The sequence below is a fragment of the Montipora foliosa genome, chromosome 3 (assembly GCF_036669935.1).
Source record: "Montipora foliosa isolate CH-2021 chromosome 3, ASM3666993v2, whole genome shotgun sequence".
Classification (NCBI taxonomy): domain Eukaryota; kingdom Metazoa; phylum Cnidaria; class Anthozoa; order Scleractinia; family Acroporidae; genus Montipora; species Montipora foliosa.
The window spans coordinates 61573210-61588209 of NC_090871.1; the positions used below are offsets into that span (position 1 = coordinate 61573210).

The 15000-nt window shown below is 41.4% G+C and overlaps 1 protein-coding gene across 1 annotated transcript in view; it reads left to right on the plus strand.

Moving 5' to 3' along the window:
• LOC137996199 (uncharacterized) overlaps positions 1 to 15000 on the plus strand; it is a 260410-nt gene that overhangs the window by 86168 nt on the left and 159242 nt on the right. Inside the window, exons 51-62 of the mRNA XM_068841623.1 lie at positions 228 to 785; positions 2484 to 3026; positions 3826 to 4154; positions 4808 to 5036; positions 5570 to 6121; positions 6918 to 7475; positions 7820 to 8371; positions 9276 to 9830; positions 10822 to 11167; positions 11802 to 12190; positions 12873 to 13424; positions 14491 to 15000. The exon at positions 14491 to 15000 is cut by the window's right edge and continues 51 nt beyond it. Of these exons, the coding sequence (XP_068697724.1) occupies positions 228 to 785; positions 2484 to 3026; positions 3826 to 4154; positions 4808 to 5036; positions 5570 to 6121; positions 6918 to 7475; positions 7820 to 8371; positions 9276 to 9830; positions 10822 to 11167; positions 11802 to 12190; positions 12873 to 13424; positions 14491 to 15000 (5673 nt within the window). The remainder of the gene's footprint in view (positions 1 to 227; positions 786 to 2483; positions 3027 to 3825; positions 4155 to 4807; positions 5037 to 5569; positions 6122 to 6917; positions 7476 to 7819; positions 8372 to 9275; positions 9831 to 10821; positions 11168 to 11801; positions 12191 to 12872; positions 13425 to 14490) is intronic.

Below are 15000 nucleotides of genomic sequence, written 5' to 3' on the forward strand. Positions count from 1 at the left end.
GGTAAATTTCTTTGCTGCGTCGCACAGAAGAAGTAAAACAACCTAATGTAATTTTAGAGCTTAAAGACTTGGCAGACGGTTTGAACATTTGCAATAGCCTTCGACGTTGCGTTAACTCCCTCACAACTTTAAGTTGCCCGTCGTTATGTAGAATAAAGTCATGAGCGGGTCTCGTAAACACTAGTGTATCGACTGTCCATTTAACTTTGATAAACGCTTAATTTCAGCTGTGTTAGAACCTCCAGAAATTGATCTTTGCTTCGCTATCAGCGCAACCGCTGTTGATGCTAATAACACATTCAAGCTCATGAAAGACATAGTCGACGACATCGTAGAAAACTATGGCATGGGAAAGATTCGCTACAGTGTGATTTCGTTTGGGTCACAAGCCAAACAGCTGCTTGGCTTCGATTCAGGCATTTCAGATCCGGAACAGTTAAGAAACTTCGTCAGGTCGTTCAATCGAATCAGCGGTGAGGCAGCGTTGGATAAAGCGTTAGAGACGGCCCTGGAATCGTTCAAGGAATCCGTCGCAAGACCCAATTCCAAGAAAGTCCTCGTCGTGATAGTGGACAATGAATCTGGGCTTGAAGGGAAAGAGATTCAGCCAGCGGCAAGAGAGTTGGCTGAACGGGATATCCGTGTCGTAGCTGTCGCAGTCGGAGATGAAGCGGACAACCAGGAGCTTGAACTTGTCGCATCGGATAAAAGAGATGTCTTGTCTGCACCAAAGTCTATCGACCCCAAAGATCTTTCCAAAGATATAATGGTTCTGGTTTTAACAGGTACGTTGATGTTTGTACAGAGAAAGTGTTTGCAGCTGGCAGAGCTATAAGCTTCCGCAAGGCTCTTTCGAAGAAAAATTTCAGTGGGAATTTGTTCAGTTCTTTCATTTACTACGATAAAGTAACATTTGTTGTCAGCTTCTTAATATAGCTTGAATCCACCATCTCAACAATTTCAGGCCCAGCACTATAGCGGGACAGTTGTCAGTAAAACCCAGTTTAATGGTTTAGCTCCCAAGCGTGTCCTAGAACTTAGTGGTAGAACATCCGAACTAGGAATCGGAAGGTGGTATGTTCGAATCCCGAAAATGAGCACTCGGATTTTTTTCCGAATATTTCCGAGTCAAAATCGAAGAAAACATCTCTTCAACAATAAACTAAATTTTGAAACACTTCACGCACAGGATCACTTGACACTCGGAAGGTCGTAGGTTCGACTCCTGAAATGGAGCACTCGGATTTTTTTCCGAATATTTCCGAGTCAAAATCGAAGAAAACATCTCTTCAACAATAAACTAAATTTTGAAACACTTCACGCACAGGATCACTTGACACTCGGAAGGTCGTAGGTTCGACTCCTGAAATGGAGCACTCGGGTTTTTTCCGATGATCCCCGAGTCACCCCGAACGTTCAAATCCAATTCAATTAGTTTGACACAAACATGGCCGCCGTACATTTTGTTTTGGGGCACTCATTTGACGTTGTATGAAATTGCTCTGCGACAAGAGACACAAAGCATAACAGGCGATGACCGCCGGTTTCAACAGGGTTGGGAATTTTTTTTTTTTTTGTCATACCTAACCCCTTCGCTACCGGCTGAGGAATTCTCCATTGAAGTGTCTAATCGTCTCGCGTTAGATGGAGTAAAATCCAGCCATAGTGGTCGTTTTGGGGGTTTAGTGTTGAGGACTTAGTTTTTGGGTCAACTTAGTTGTTGTTAATCCTTGTCAACCCGATTTAGGAGGTGGAGGGTCACAGGGGACACAGTTTTTGAGTGGAACTACAATCATAGACAAAAGTGTTGGGAAGGTAGCTTCATTTTACAGATAACCCCCTCTCCCTTATCAATGTTGGGTTTTCCAGGGAAAAAAATGTTGACTTTTCTTACCTGAAGAACTCCAACATTGAATATGGGGGAGGGGGACCACAAGAGCGTGGTATTTTCCAAATACTTCAGCCAATAGTTAGAATGATCGAATTAGATGTGAAGTGAACTGATGCCCGCAACCTTCCTAACAACTTTTGACCACGATTGCAGATGTTGTGCTTGCAACTCCATACCTCTTTTACGAGTCTCATTTTCTTAGCCAGCTTTATTTAGCTTCTCCCACCAGGTGTCATCTTAGACAATCAACTTGGAATTTTTCCGATTGCGTCGCATGTATACATATACATCCAATTAACTTTTGAATTGACGCGGGAAATTGCCACAATTTGAAATTATACCTTGGTCTGAGAAAACAGTAACTCAATCTAGGGTTACTGGTTGTTCACTGCTTGTCATGTTCTTCTATTGACGTATGATTCCAAATTCAATTCAATTCAAGTTATATAAAGAGGCCTAGCTGCTGGGACTAGCACTGCCTACCTGCGGGCGACACTAGCATTAGGGGTCTTATTAAGCAAGGACGTTTTTCTATCGTTTGGTAATTTAAGTACATTTGACACCAGTTTAAATTAAGGGGTTGATCTTTCAGATCGACCACTGAACGTTCCAAAGCTGGACCTTGTGTTTGCCATTTCATCGACAAGTGAGGATGTAGACGAAACATTCGAGCAGATGACAGGTGCCATCGGCTCATTGCTTCAGAAATATGACTCCAGCAATATCCGTTACGGCCTTCTCATCTACGGCCGCACCTCTACGTTTGTAATTCATCTTAAAAATAACACTGGCGTTGAAAAAATCAAAGAGACGTTAACGACAGTCCAGCCATCTGTTGGCCCTTCTGCTGTAAAGATAGCTTTAGAGGCTGCTGCTCAAATGTTCTCTGAAGCTGAGGAACGTCAGGATACGGATAGGGCATTGGTTATCATGACGGATAAGAACGCTATAGCCAACGAAGACATCGTCCTTGAAGCAACTGACCCCCTGGAGAAGATGGCAGTGAAAATTATTGCTGTTGTAGTGGGTGACGAGGTTGACACTGCAGAATTTGTGGTGGTCACAGAAGAGGAGAACATTATACAAAGCGAGAAATCCGATGACCTTGGTGATGAAATCATGGAAAGAGTAATCAGTGAGTATTTTAAGATAATAATGTGGGGTTCAAAGGTAAGTCAGAATGTTGCGCTGGGGTTCGAGACGCTGGTACTCCCTCTCTTTTCACCTCTGGGAAAAAAGAGTAGCGATAAGGCGCCATAATTTCGAAAGGCTGTCACTTTCACTTTTTCGCACGAATGGCAGGTGGCGTAATTTTCACCTCTGAATCTTATTTTTAGTTTTTCGAGGCAAGCTTGGACATCCATACAAACTGGTGATCACTGTAACTCCCAAAATGAAAAGCGGCGCGCTTTAAATACCTTTTAACAAGAGAAGAAAGCACACAAATTGGGCGACTACAGCTAGTGATACTCGCTTTTCTGATTGCCAGAAAGCAAGAAGTAAACCAGGCATCGCACGCGCCTTTTTTTGAAGAGCAACGCTGTATCGGCGATACTTTAAGCTTATTTTTTTGTTCAGCTTAACTTGCGCATATCAGCTGCCATATTTTAACTGAAAGAGAAGAAAATTCTTTGCAAAAGAGTAGAGCGTAATTTCCGAAGGATCAGTTTGAAACATGGACCTGGACATGAATGAAGCCACGTTTCTCGATTTAATTTTACTGCCTTCCCAATTTTAATCTGCAAAACAACACAACCAACTGTGTTTGGTTTTTGGGCAACTTAACACGAGGCGGCGAAAAAACTACAATTAAACGCCTTTAGATTATTCAGTTATAGCGTATGCAATATCAGGTCGTATTAATGAATCAAGAAAATACATCAGTTAGTGTTTTAATTTTTTGTTAATAAATTTGTATTTTTCTTGCGTCGTAGATGGTACCCTTCGAATCCCAGCAACAAACTTAGTGTTTGCAATCTCTGCAACGGGGCTTGCTGCAAATAACACACATGTTTTCATGAAGGAAATCTTGGAGTCTATAATCTCCAAATATGGAACAGAAAGGCTGGAAACCGGTGTCATAGTCTATGGTGACTTGGCTTCACCAGAAGTAATGCTTGGAGACATTTTCAAGTCGGACACCGACTTGATAAGAGCTATTAAGGATATCCCACCAAAATCTGGCGTTCCCTCTCTTGACAAAGCACTGGAGGAAGTTCAACTTCAGTTTGAAAGTCCTTTCGTCAGACCCAATGCAGCAAAGGTATACGGGAGTGTAGTACAAACCTCTTACTGACAGAGTTTACTGTACGTTACGGCCTTTTTTTGCGGCAATTTCCCGATTGCTTTGGTTTGTGACAATTGGCTTATAAATCTCGTGCCATATTCTTAGCCGACCAGAGACCAAACCCAAACCAAATGTTATCAGCCAGTAAATACGGTCATTTCAAAAATAGGCAGGAAACTGGGTACACAACAAGAAAGACAAAAATTGGGTGATCGGGTGAAGTGGAAGAAGGTGAATTTCACCTTCCATCACGTCCATTTCGTCCAGAACACATCCGTTATGCCCACTACCATGTCAATGTCGTCCAATCTAAGATTCCCTTCACCCCCTAAGAACATCAAGTTTTCCCAATATTATGTCCATTTCGCCCATAACGATATCCATTAGGCAATTTAAACAGCCATTTCGCTCTTTCAACGGCATCCAATACGCCCTAAACCGTTTTCCCGATATTTTCATACGAGTGCACTTTCATTATAAGTTGCTTTCCATTAATGAATGGCCTATATAATTTCCACAGTTGCTAGTGGTTAGTTAAAACAAATCACTTTGGCTCACGTTTCATGAGACTCGATTGAAAACTGCTCTTAAGTTACCAAACTGTCGATAAATCTTTTATCTGTTTCCAGGTTTTAGTCATTATTACTGACAGATCATCTTCCAAAAGCCCAGAGGACATTAGAACAGCGGTCAGACCTCTTGAAACAGCTGGTATTCGAGTGATTGCTGTGGCTGTCGGAAAGGAAGTGGATTCTAATAAGATGGACAAAATTCCATCAGATGGGAAGGTGATCGAAACTGACAACACAGCAGACCCCGATGAAATAGGAGAAAAGATAATAAAGAAGGTCGTAAAGGGTACGTTTAAAAACGAAGATACCGTCAGGGGATATTTATACGGTGGAAATTAAAGCTTGCTGCTCTTGATGCCTTGTACAGGAGAAACAATTTATTTATTTAACGGTGTATTGCAATGCCAGTTTTATGGTAGATAAACATTTTGGGCACGGATAGTAGAGGGGACCAATATTCCTAATTGGGTGGTTTGTGTCCTAGCAAATATTAAGAGTGATGAGACGATGTTTTTGCTTAGAGATATTCCTGGATAAGAAAGTAGACAAATTGCATCCCAAATACCGTTTTTACCAGTTTTATAAATTGCATGCATTTAAATTTTATAAGGGCTGGAAAAATTACAAAGTGATTCCAATAATGTGAATGAATATAATTTATATATCTTTTGTGTTTATGGCGTCTGTTGAGTTCCTCAACTCCCTATCATTAAATTCACACATTTTCCATAAACGTATTATCAATGTTTTCAGTCTTGTTCATGAAGCTGTCCTAGTCCAGAAACATCTTAATTTATCCTAATAAATTGTGTATTTAAGGTAAGCTACCGATACCAGAACTCGACCTTGGCTTCGCTATAGCGGCAGGCTCCTTGGATGCCGACGAGACGTTCCCATTGATGAAGGACGCTATAGAGGAAATTGTGAAGGAGTACGGCTTGGAAAAAATCAACTACGGTTTGATTGTCTTTGGAGATACCGCAAGCATCAAGATACAATTTGGCGGCTTCGACAAAGGCGAAGACCTCCTGAGGTACCTGGCTGTTGTTCCGAAACAAAATAAGGGTGCTTCCTTGAGCGAGATGCTCGAAGATGCCGAAAAGTTGTTCTCGGCATCTGGCAGTCGTGTCAATGCAAGAAAGGTGCTTGTTGTAATCACGGACTTAGCATCAGGCTTACCTTCTTCTCAACTGACTGAAGCAGCAAAGCTGTGGGAGCGCAAAGATATCAAGATTGTAGGCGTTGCTATCGGAAAGCAGGCTGATTCAAGGGAATTAGAGATCTTGACTCCGAAGGAAAACATCATTAATGAGCCAAAGACTGTGTTACCAAAGGATCTTAAGAATACTATCATGGATAAAGTTCTAAAAGGTTAGTTGGGTATTTAGTTAGTCCATAAATTGTTGTTTAGTTTATTGCGTTCACGGTTCATGTTATTCTCTCGAAAAAGGCTTTCCTATATTGACTGTATTGACTGAGCATTTTTGTGAACATAAACAAGCATGTAGTATGGTTAAAAAATTTTGCTGTGCAAATGGGAATCAATTTGGTCAAGTAGAAGTATACGTTTCCCTTTATCGCTGCAGCAAAACCTGTCTGAAATCGTAAAAAAAGCAACGCAAAAAAATTGTCACAAGGTATACTTGCGCCAAGAGAATATGAGCTAAGACAACCAATCCTCCATACGCGGCCCTCTACAAAGGCATTTATTTTAATCTAATTTTAGTACGGAGTCACGCGGCCAGTTATTTATGGAATGCATGCCGATTGGTCCATCTCGTATCACGTCATGCTTCGCACGCTTTCTTCTCTCGGGACTGACGTTAGAAATAGTCTCTGCACGTGCTAAAAATAGATTGAAAGTAATTATCATAGGACACAGGGATTCGCTCTCTTAGATCATATTGTCTTGCTTGTGCCTAAATTGTTTTTCTAATGTTCAACAACGTTTTGGACTTCCCCCTGCTACGGACGGACATTAGCTTAGTGCATTGGATTGTCCGCACCCAGTAATGAAATTAAAGAGAGCTGACAAACAATCGAACTTAACTATATGCGAGCAAGGACCGGCGTGGCTCCTTAAGTAGCATGTTTGAATAAAAGTCTTTTAGTTTATCGACTTATCGCCTGACGAATTCTACATTGTATGTTTTATTTGTATCCAAAGAAACGTCAAGGTTCCCAGCAATGGATCTTGTGTTTGCTATCAGTGCCAACTCTAAAAATGCGGACGCCACGTTCAAGCTGATGAAAGACAGCATCAAAAAAATCATGTATGAATTGGGATATGCTGATGGGAACGTTCAATATGGTATCATAGTCTATGGATCCCCTGTCGTCCAGCTGAACGAGTCATCATTTGAAAATATTAAAGGCCTCAGATCTTTCGTCCAAACGTTGCGCAGGCGAAGTCGTGACCCTGAAATCCATAAGACACTGCAAGAGGCCTTGAAGATGTTCCAGGGACCTGGGGGTCGGCCTGGAGCCAAGCAAGTGTTGGTTGTTTTGACGGACAAAAAGTCGACATCTACTAACGAGGCAATCCAGACTGGTTCCAAACTTCTGGACGAGGAAAGAGTTCGAGTGATTCCTGTTGCAATTGGAGACGAGGCGGATCCTGACGAGTTGGTTAAAGTCACTCCTTTTAGAGACGATGTCATCGAGGCAAAGGAAAATGAGGAGCCCTGGAGACTGGCACGTCAGATAATAATTAAAGCCCTGTCAGGTATGAAGCGAAGTCTCAGTTTCAACTGTATATCCTCTTCGCCCCTAACCAATTCAATTTCGGCCACTATCACGTGTATTTCGATCATCGGGATGCACGTCCATTCAACTTTGCCCAATTCCATATCCGTTTCGCCTAATTCGCCCTCGAACACTTCCATTTTGCCCATTACCAAATCCATTTCGCCCAGATTAGCTGTTGACATATAAGAATGGGTGAAATGTGCCATGGAGCCAAAAAAAAAAAAAAAGAAAGAAAAGAAAGAAAAGCAATGAGTAATGCTAGCACATTCGACACGAACGGTTTACTCCTGTATTTTTAATTTTTTTCAAATTTAATTCCAGAACCAACAAGAGTTGCTAAGATTGATCTCGCATTCGCTATTGGTGCTACATCAAGCGACGCATCGAACACTCTGCAGCATATGAAGAACATCGTCAAAGCCATTGCTGAAAAATACGGCACTGATACGATCCATTATGGACTCATCACCTTTGATGATGACGCTACCATCAAGCTCCCATTTAGCAGTCGCATCAGTTCCCCAGGAGGGCTCAAAAACCTCATTGATTCCTTGTCAGTGAAAGCGGGTGGACCTGCGTTAGATAAAGCACTAGAAGAAGCTGTTGTGATCTTCGAGGGACAAGGAGTCCGCTATGATGCCCAGAAAGTTCTCGTTTTGATGGTGGATGCTAAATCTAGCGGCGATGATTTGGAGTCTAGAAAAACAGCAAAGGACCTGAAGGATAGTGGAGTAAATATAATCACAGTTGCAGTTGGAGGAGAGGCAGATCATGTCAGCCTCAAAAACGTTTCTTCTCATCCCGATAATTTAGTCAATACATCCACCGACCAAAAGCCTGAAACTGTTGCGGAAAAAATTATTGATAGAACAGGTAACAGAGCTATCTTTGGTTAGTTGTTAGGTACCTTAATATTTGCAATGGGGATATCAACAAAGTCGCTGCTAAGAAATAGCATTTGAAAGAGATAAAACAGACTTTGTTCGAATTGTTTTTTATTTCCTTTGCTTTCTCGGCAAATCTGTAACAGCAAATCTACATTCTGTGGAAAACGTGAGCACTAAACGGCCGTTATGGTCTCACGTTTCCTTTCCTGGACAAATTAGGTCAGTTTGTGATGGTTGAATTGTCTGCGGCAATCCCGAAAAATTGGTTATTGCTAGTTATGGTACGTTTTCGTTGACGTCGGCATCACAGATCTTTAAAACGCCCCCATTCCATTTAGAATACTAGTACTTACGTGTTTCAGTTAAATCAGTTTTAAAACTATCCTTTTAATTCTCACATTGTCACGTTTTATGTACATTCCGTTGTTACTGGCATAATTAACACTTTTTCCGTACTTATAAATTCATCTTAACGCTTTGTACATTAATCAACTGAAGATGACAGAAGTCTCTGTCGAAACATGTCTTATAATTTCTAAAGTTTTGTCGTTTTCTTTAAATTTTTAAATCAGTTTTCTGGGAAAGCGCAACCTTGCGTCTGCCTCGGCAATGTTTGCTTTAATGTGGAAGAGTCCACAATGGGGTACACAGCCAAACAGATCCCCTTTGTTCACGTTGTCCAAATGGAACGTCTTAGCATCGACCTCGTGATATGAATCCTTCTCGTACACACTTAACTCTCGGTAACGTTGTTGCGTACCACTGTTTTCATTGACAAACCATTGCTTCTGTCCTGGTAGGGTCTAACTGCAACCCTGTCGTCTAAAATTGATCTTAGAATGGCTGCCTCATGAGGTAATCCTCAAAGAATTTAACGATTTCCTTTTCAGATCCACTGAAGGGAACAAGCATTGATGTTGCATTTGCAATCAGCGCTTCATCTCCAGATTCCTCAGAAACTCTGCGTCTCGTACAGGACGCTATCAAATCCATTATTGACACTTACGGAACAACAAATTTACGTTACACTCTTATGACGTTTGGAGATCGTCCAGCTGTATTGAGCCCCTTTTCAGAACACCAGGCACCAGAGGATCTAAAGAAGAAACTAAAAACCGTGACTTCAAGTTCTGGTCGTCCCGACATGGCCAGGATGCTTGCCGAGGCCGAGAGGCTGTTCAGCTCATCCGGTGCGAGGCCTGAGGCGGAGAAATTTTTGGTGGTTTTCGTCGACAACAAATCTGCCAATGATAAGGATTCCCTTATCGAGAGTGCTAGGCAATTGATTGATTCCAAGTATTGGCTTATTCCTGTTGCAGTCGGTGACAATGCCAATGTTAAAGAACTTGAGGTTCTTAGTCCTCTAAAGGAAACAACTATTGATGTGCCAATTTCAGGCGATCCTGATAAGTTAGCTGGAGAGATTATTGATAAAATGAAAAAATGTAAGTACGGTTTATTTCTTGCTGTTTATGTGTTAGATGCACCCCAATTTGCCATTTACATAGTGTGTCCAGAGTCCTTGTATGTCAGTGTTTGAATATTCCTGATTGTATGTGGTATCGGAATACGCGGAAATCACATTCATCAGAGAGTCATAGTCTAACCTCTGGCTGGACTTTGATGAGTCTGTCAAAACCAACTACTATTCGACAAGTTCTTGGACCAGATAAGATTTTCATGGGAAAATCGCATTCTTTCCTATTTGAAACGATTGTCTTTTTAAGTTCGACGCTTTTTGTCATTTCCAAACCTAAAAGAACGTCATTTTTGGAAGAAAGAACTTCAGTCAGTTTGGAGGCCATGTTCTCAAACAAAGAAACGTACTTCTGTACTTTTAACTAATCCTTTGGGAATTGAGCTCTCTTCTAATGCAAATGTTTTCTTTTGATTCGGTTAGCTGCTTGACCCAGCTAGTGTGAAAACCAAGAATACGTGCACATGCAAAGTGCATTTTGAGGCACAGTTACCGTGGCTGGAGTTAGCACTGAGATAATTTTGCCTCAAGTTACTTTGTCGAACGTTGGACAGTGCAATTCAATTCTCCTTCCTCGACATCCATTTCGCCCATTACTGCATTCATTTTGCCCTCTTTTTCTTCTATTTCGCTTCCTCTTACATCCATTTGAATTTCACATTTCAATTCCATCGCACCAGCTACATCCATCATTGGATAACGTGGATTGAAAGCTTGTGCCTGTTCACATCCAGAAAGATAAACATGATTTAAAAATGGAAGTGGTGGAGCGATAACTCACTCTGTCTGCAGTTGTTTTTTGTTAATGCTTTCGTTGCGAGTGGAAACCATTCTGAACCTGTCTCAGGATGTATGTGACCTGACATACTTTACTTCCAGGTAAAACACTCACGTCCACATAATATCTTATTTTATTTTATATTTCTTTAAAACGTTTTTATATATATTTTTTATTTTAGTTGTGGGGGAACCAGGAGTTCCCGAAGTTGACCTTGGTTTCATCATCTCTGCTGGAGCAAGTGATGCAATCTCTAACATGCAACAAGTGAAAGACGTAATAAAATCATTCATTGCCAAGTATGCAATACACAGACTCCAATATGGCATCATGTCTTATGGAAGAACACCCAAGATTGAACTCAGCCTTGCAGACAGCTCAGGATCGGACGTAATGCAACGTGTTAATGCCATTCGCATGCCCAGTGGTACGCCTGACCTCAGCAAAGCTCTTGAACTTGGTGGAGATCTGCTGATCCCTGGTCGCCCAAATGCCGAGAAAGTATTAGTTATAATTACCGATGTCAAGTCAGGGAGCAACCTAATCAAGGTGAAACTGTCGGCAGAATCCCTAGATGACAAAGACATTCGTGTATTTGCGGTGTCTCTTGGAAATGAGGCGGACCTGGCTGAGTTGGAGACTGCTTCTGGGTCGGAGAAGAACGTCATTAATTCCTCAAGCACAGATGACCCGGGAAGGATGAGGGAAGAGATAATGGATAAAATCAGACGAGGTAATTTGAACGACATGGCAAGTTGATGAGTCAATGAGTGTTCACGTCACCGGCAATCCCTTCGGTCGTTTCCAATGCTTTCTCTCTTTATTAACAACGAAGGGGCCTGAACCGGTGGCGTTCTACCTGGCAAAAAACGATCGGACGTAACGTGTGCCACCTATATCATATGTTTACGTTACTCATACGTTTTTCCTTTATGTCACGTGAGGCTTATTTGATAGTACAAAGTTTTCTAAAGCTAATGTATTCTCAATTTATTTCCTTTTAGCGAAACCTATTCGAGATGTGGACGTTGTGTTTGCAATCGGTGCTACTGCTCGTGATGCCCAGCAGACTTTCAGGATGATGAAAGAAGTCATTAAATCGATTTTTGAGAAGCATGGAGTCGACAATATTCGGCCGGCAATAATTGTATTTGGAGATAGGGTCTCTGTCAGGATGAACTTTCAAGAGGACCTTGATCTGGACACCTTGATGCGACGCGTTGAAGGTCTTACGCGAAACAGACGAACGCCTGACCTGGAGGAAGTGCTTTTAGAGGCGAAGACACTGTTTTTAGAAGCACGGCCGCGTGCCAAGAAAGTGCTGGTTATCATTGCCGATGATCGATCCGACAGCAGATCATGGAAAATAAAAAGCAGCGCACAAGAGCTTGAGGAAAACGAGGTAGACATAATACCTGTCGGAATAGGACCTAACGTTGATATGACGCAGCTGGTGGTTACAACTTCACATAAGCAAAACACGATTGTGGCGAAAAAGGATGATGACGTCGAACACCTCGCAGATAAGATAGTTGACAGTTTACTGAAAAGTAAGTAGTTTCTGTGAAGCGTAATTAGAAACAAGGGCGGGGAAAGAAAAATGATTTATGTTAGGTTTTCAGACCATCTGAGCTTTGAACTGATGGGATTTGAACCCATGATCTCTGTGGATACCAATGCAGTGTTAAGCTATCAAGCCAAATAGGGACATGTCAGTGTAAAACTCAAAATACCACTCCACCGTAACCCAGTGAGATGACATCAAAGGGATTTTAGCATAACGATATTTATCCCAAACTCGTATCTACTAAGCTAAAGAAATTGGCCATGCTCTTCATCCCTTGCTGTAAACAACAGAAAATACTTAGAGTGCATTTGAATAGTTCTTGTTAAAAAAAATATGACATGGATTCTTTTGGTCTCCTTTTCCGTGAAGTCCCTTGTAAACGTTGCAACTTTTGTTGTTGGTCGACTGTGACGTGGCGAACGAAGAATGTTAGCTTTTATCCAAACAGAGATGCTAACAACTCCAGTGTTTTGGCCGAAAATGTTGCACCGTTCAAAAGGTGATTTAAAAATTTGCCGAAAGGGACCTGAACCTTCGTATTTTAATTTAAAAAAGGATTGATGTTTGTGCATGTCAACCGTGATGTTTGTCCTGAAACACGAAATTCGGTGGTAGTTACCGAGTCTAATGGAACTAACGTTTTTATTGTTTCTGTTGCACTGCAGGAAGATCTCGTGCCCCCAAGATCGATTTGATGTTTGTTGTCAGCGCTCAAGCCTCTAACAGTTTGTCTTTCATGAAAGACATCATTATCAATGTCGTGCAGAATTACAGCACAAACCTTATTCACTATGCAGTTGTGATGTATGGAGAAGAACCTTCAGTAGTGCTAAAATTCTCTGACGGAGTTACAGATCCGGATCAGTTGGTGATCGTAGTGAACTCTGCACCGAGCCTCCCTGGAGATTCAGCTTTGGATAAGGCACTGCAAGAAGCCAACCGACTTTTCAACGAGGACGAAGCTGTAAGGCAAGATGCAAGGAAAGTTGTGGTGGTAATAACGGATGATGAGTCTTCTGGGGACAAGGAGGCTGCCAAAGGCATCGCTCGGGACTTAAAGGACGAACTTGTGACTATAGTTACTGTGGCAGTTGGAAGTAATGCTGCCCAGCAGGAGTTGGAAACTCTCACGGAAGCAGGAAGTGACTCTTTGAACACAACTATCAATGAAAATCCGGGAGAAACTGGAAAGAAGATAATAGAAACCATCTCGAAGGGTATGTTCCTAATGACTTTTTTAAAGTAGAATCGTTTTGGTATGTGTTTCCGTGGTTCTGTTTGTCAAGGGATTTTGTGGCAAATGTTGCCTTAAAAAAGCTCGCTGGAAGTAACAAAAAATATAATCCTCGTTCCTCTCGTAGATTATAAGTTGTCAAACAATATGTTATGCCTTTACGTCCTAAGAATTATATGGATGTTCAAACGCTCTCTCTGGTGACAGGCTAAATGTTTACTGAGATTCAAAATATTATATATATATTTTTATATAATAACCAAGTTATTCACGGATTTTGATTGGTTCTTGCCTATGATCTATTAGAGGACAGACGCACGATTGACGTCACCATCAGCTTTTATGAGAATAAAGTTTAATTCTTTACTATATAAAACAAATAGATTCCATGTTGCTGTGGGTCTGTTCAGTAATAGATCACAGAGGACGTCAAAATGTGGTAAGAACATCAGTGACATATTCGGCTATCGCCTTGTGTGCCACTTTTTTGTTCTTACCACATTTTGACGTCATCTGTGATCTATTACTTAACAGACGCACGGCAACATGGAATCTATTTGTTAAATATTTAACAATTAGACCCGAAGCTCGCAAAGGCTCCGGGTCAATAGCCCATGAGGCGACGCCGAATGGCCTATTAACCCGTGGCCCTTGAGGGCGAAGGGTCTAATTGTTTTAGTATCACCCAACTAGTCGGACAGAAAAGGCAGTAATAAAGTTAGCAAATGCAAGTTGAAGAAATATTTATATGGGAATAAAACGAAAGAAAGCATCACGCTTTTCGCTACTCGAGGACTATTACTAATAGTCCTCTAGTAGCGTAGCCAATTAAAATGCAGGATTGGCATTGGTCCACTAGTTGGGTGATAATAATAGTTGTTAGTCAATGGTAGGATTTGAACAAAGGGCATTATAAAGTGAGTTTTCCTTAATCTATCTGAATCAGTTAAAAACAGAAGAATTAGAAAAGTGAATGGTTGTATACCTTTTGGATTTTCAATTAATGATGTAAGATGGTAGAATATTGTTGTTGTTTTTTTTTGGAGTAGCAGATCCACTTAAGAGAGAAGACATTGACATGGTCTTTGCAGTCAGCTCTTCCTCAAGTAAAGCCGAGGAAACCTTGATGTTAATGAAAGAAACTTTGCAATCCATCGCAGCGAGATACGGAGTTGACAATGTCCATTACTCGGTGATTTCATTCGGAGCACAAACGCGAAGAATTGTCGATTTTCAAGACACATTCCCAGACGAAGATGCACTGATAACGCAACTTGAGAAGCTTTCTTCTGTTGCTGGAGCACCAGACTTCGATTTAGCCATGGCTGACGCTAGAAACGCATTTCAAGGACCTGGCGCTCGTCCTAATGCTAAGAAGATCCTAATTGTCATTGTGGACAACAAGCCTAGCAGCACTGAAAAAGATATCTTAAAGTTTGCCAGGATACTGGAGGTCGACGACGTCAATGTCATTCCGGTGGCTATTGGCAGCGAAGTAACGAGAGAAGAACTTGAGAAAGCAACAGCTTACAAAAAAAATATCTTGGAAGTGCCAGCGA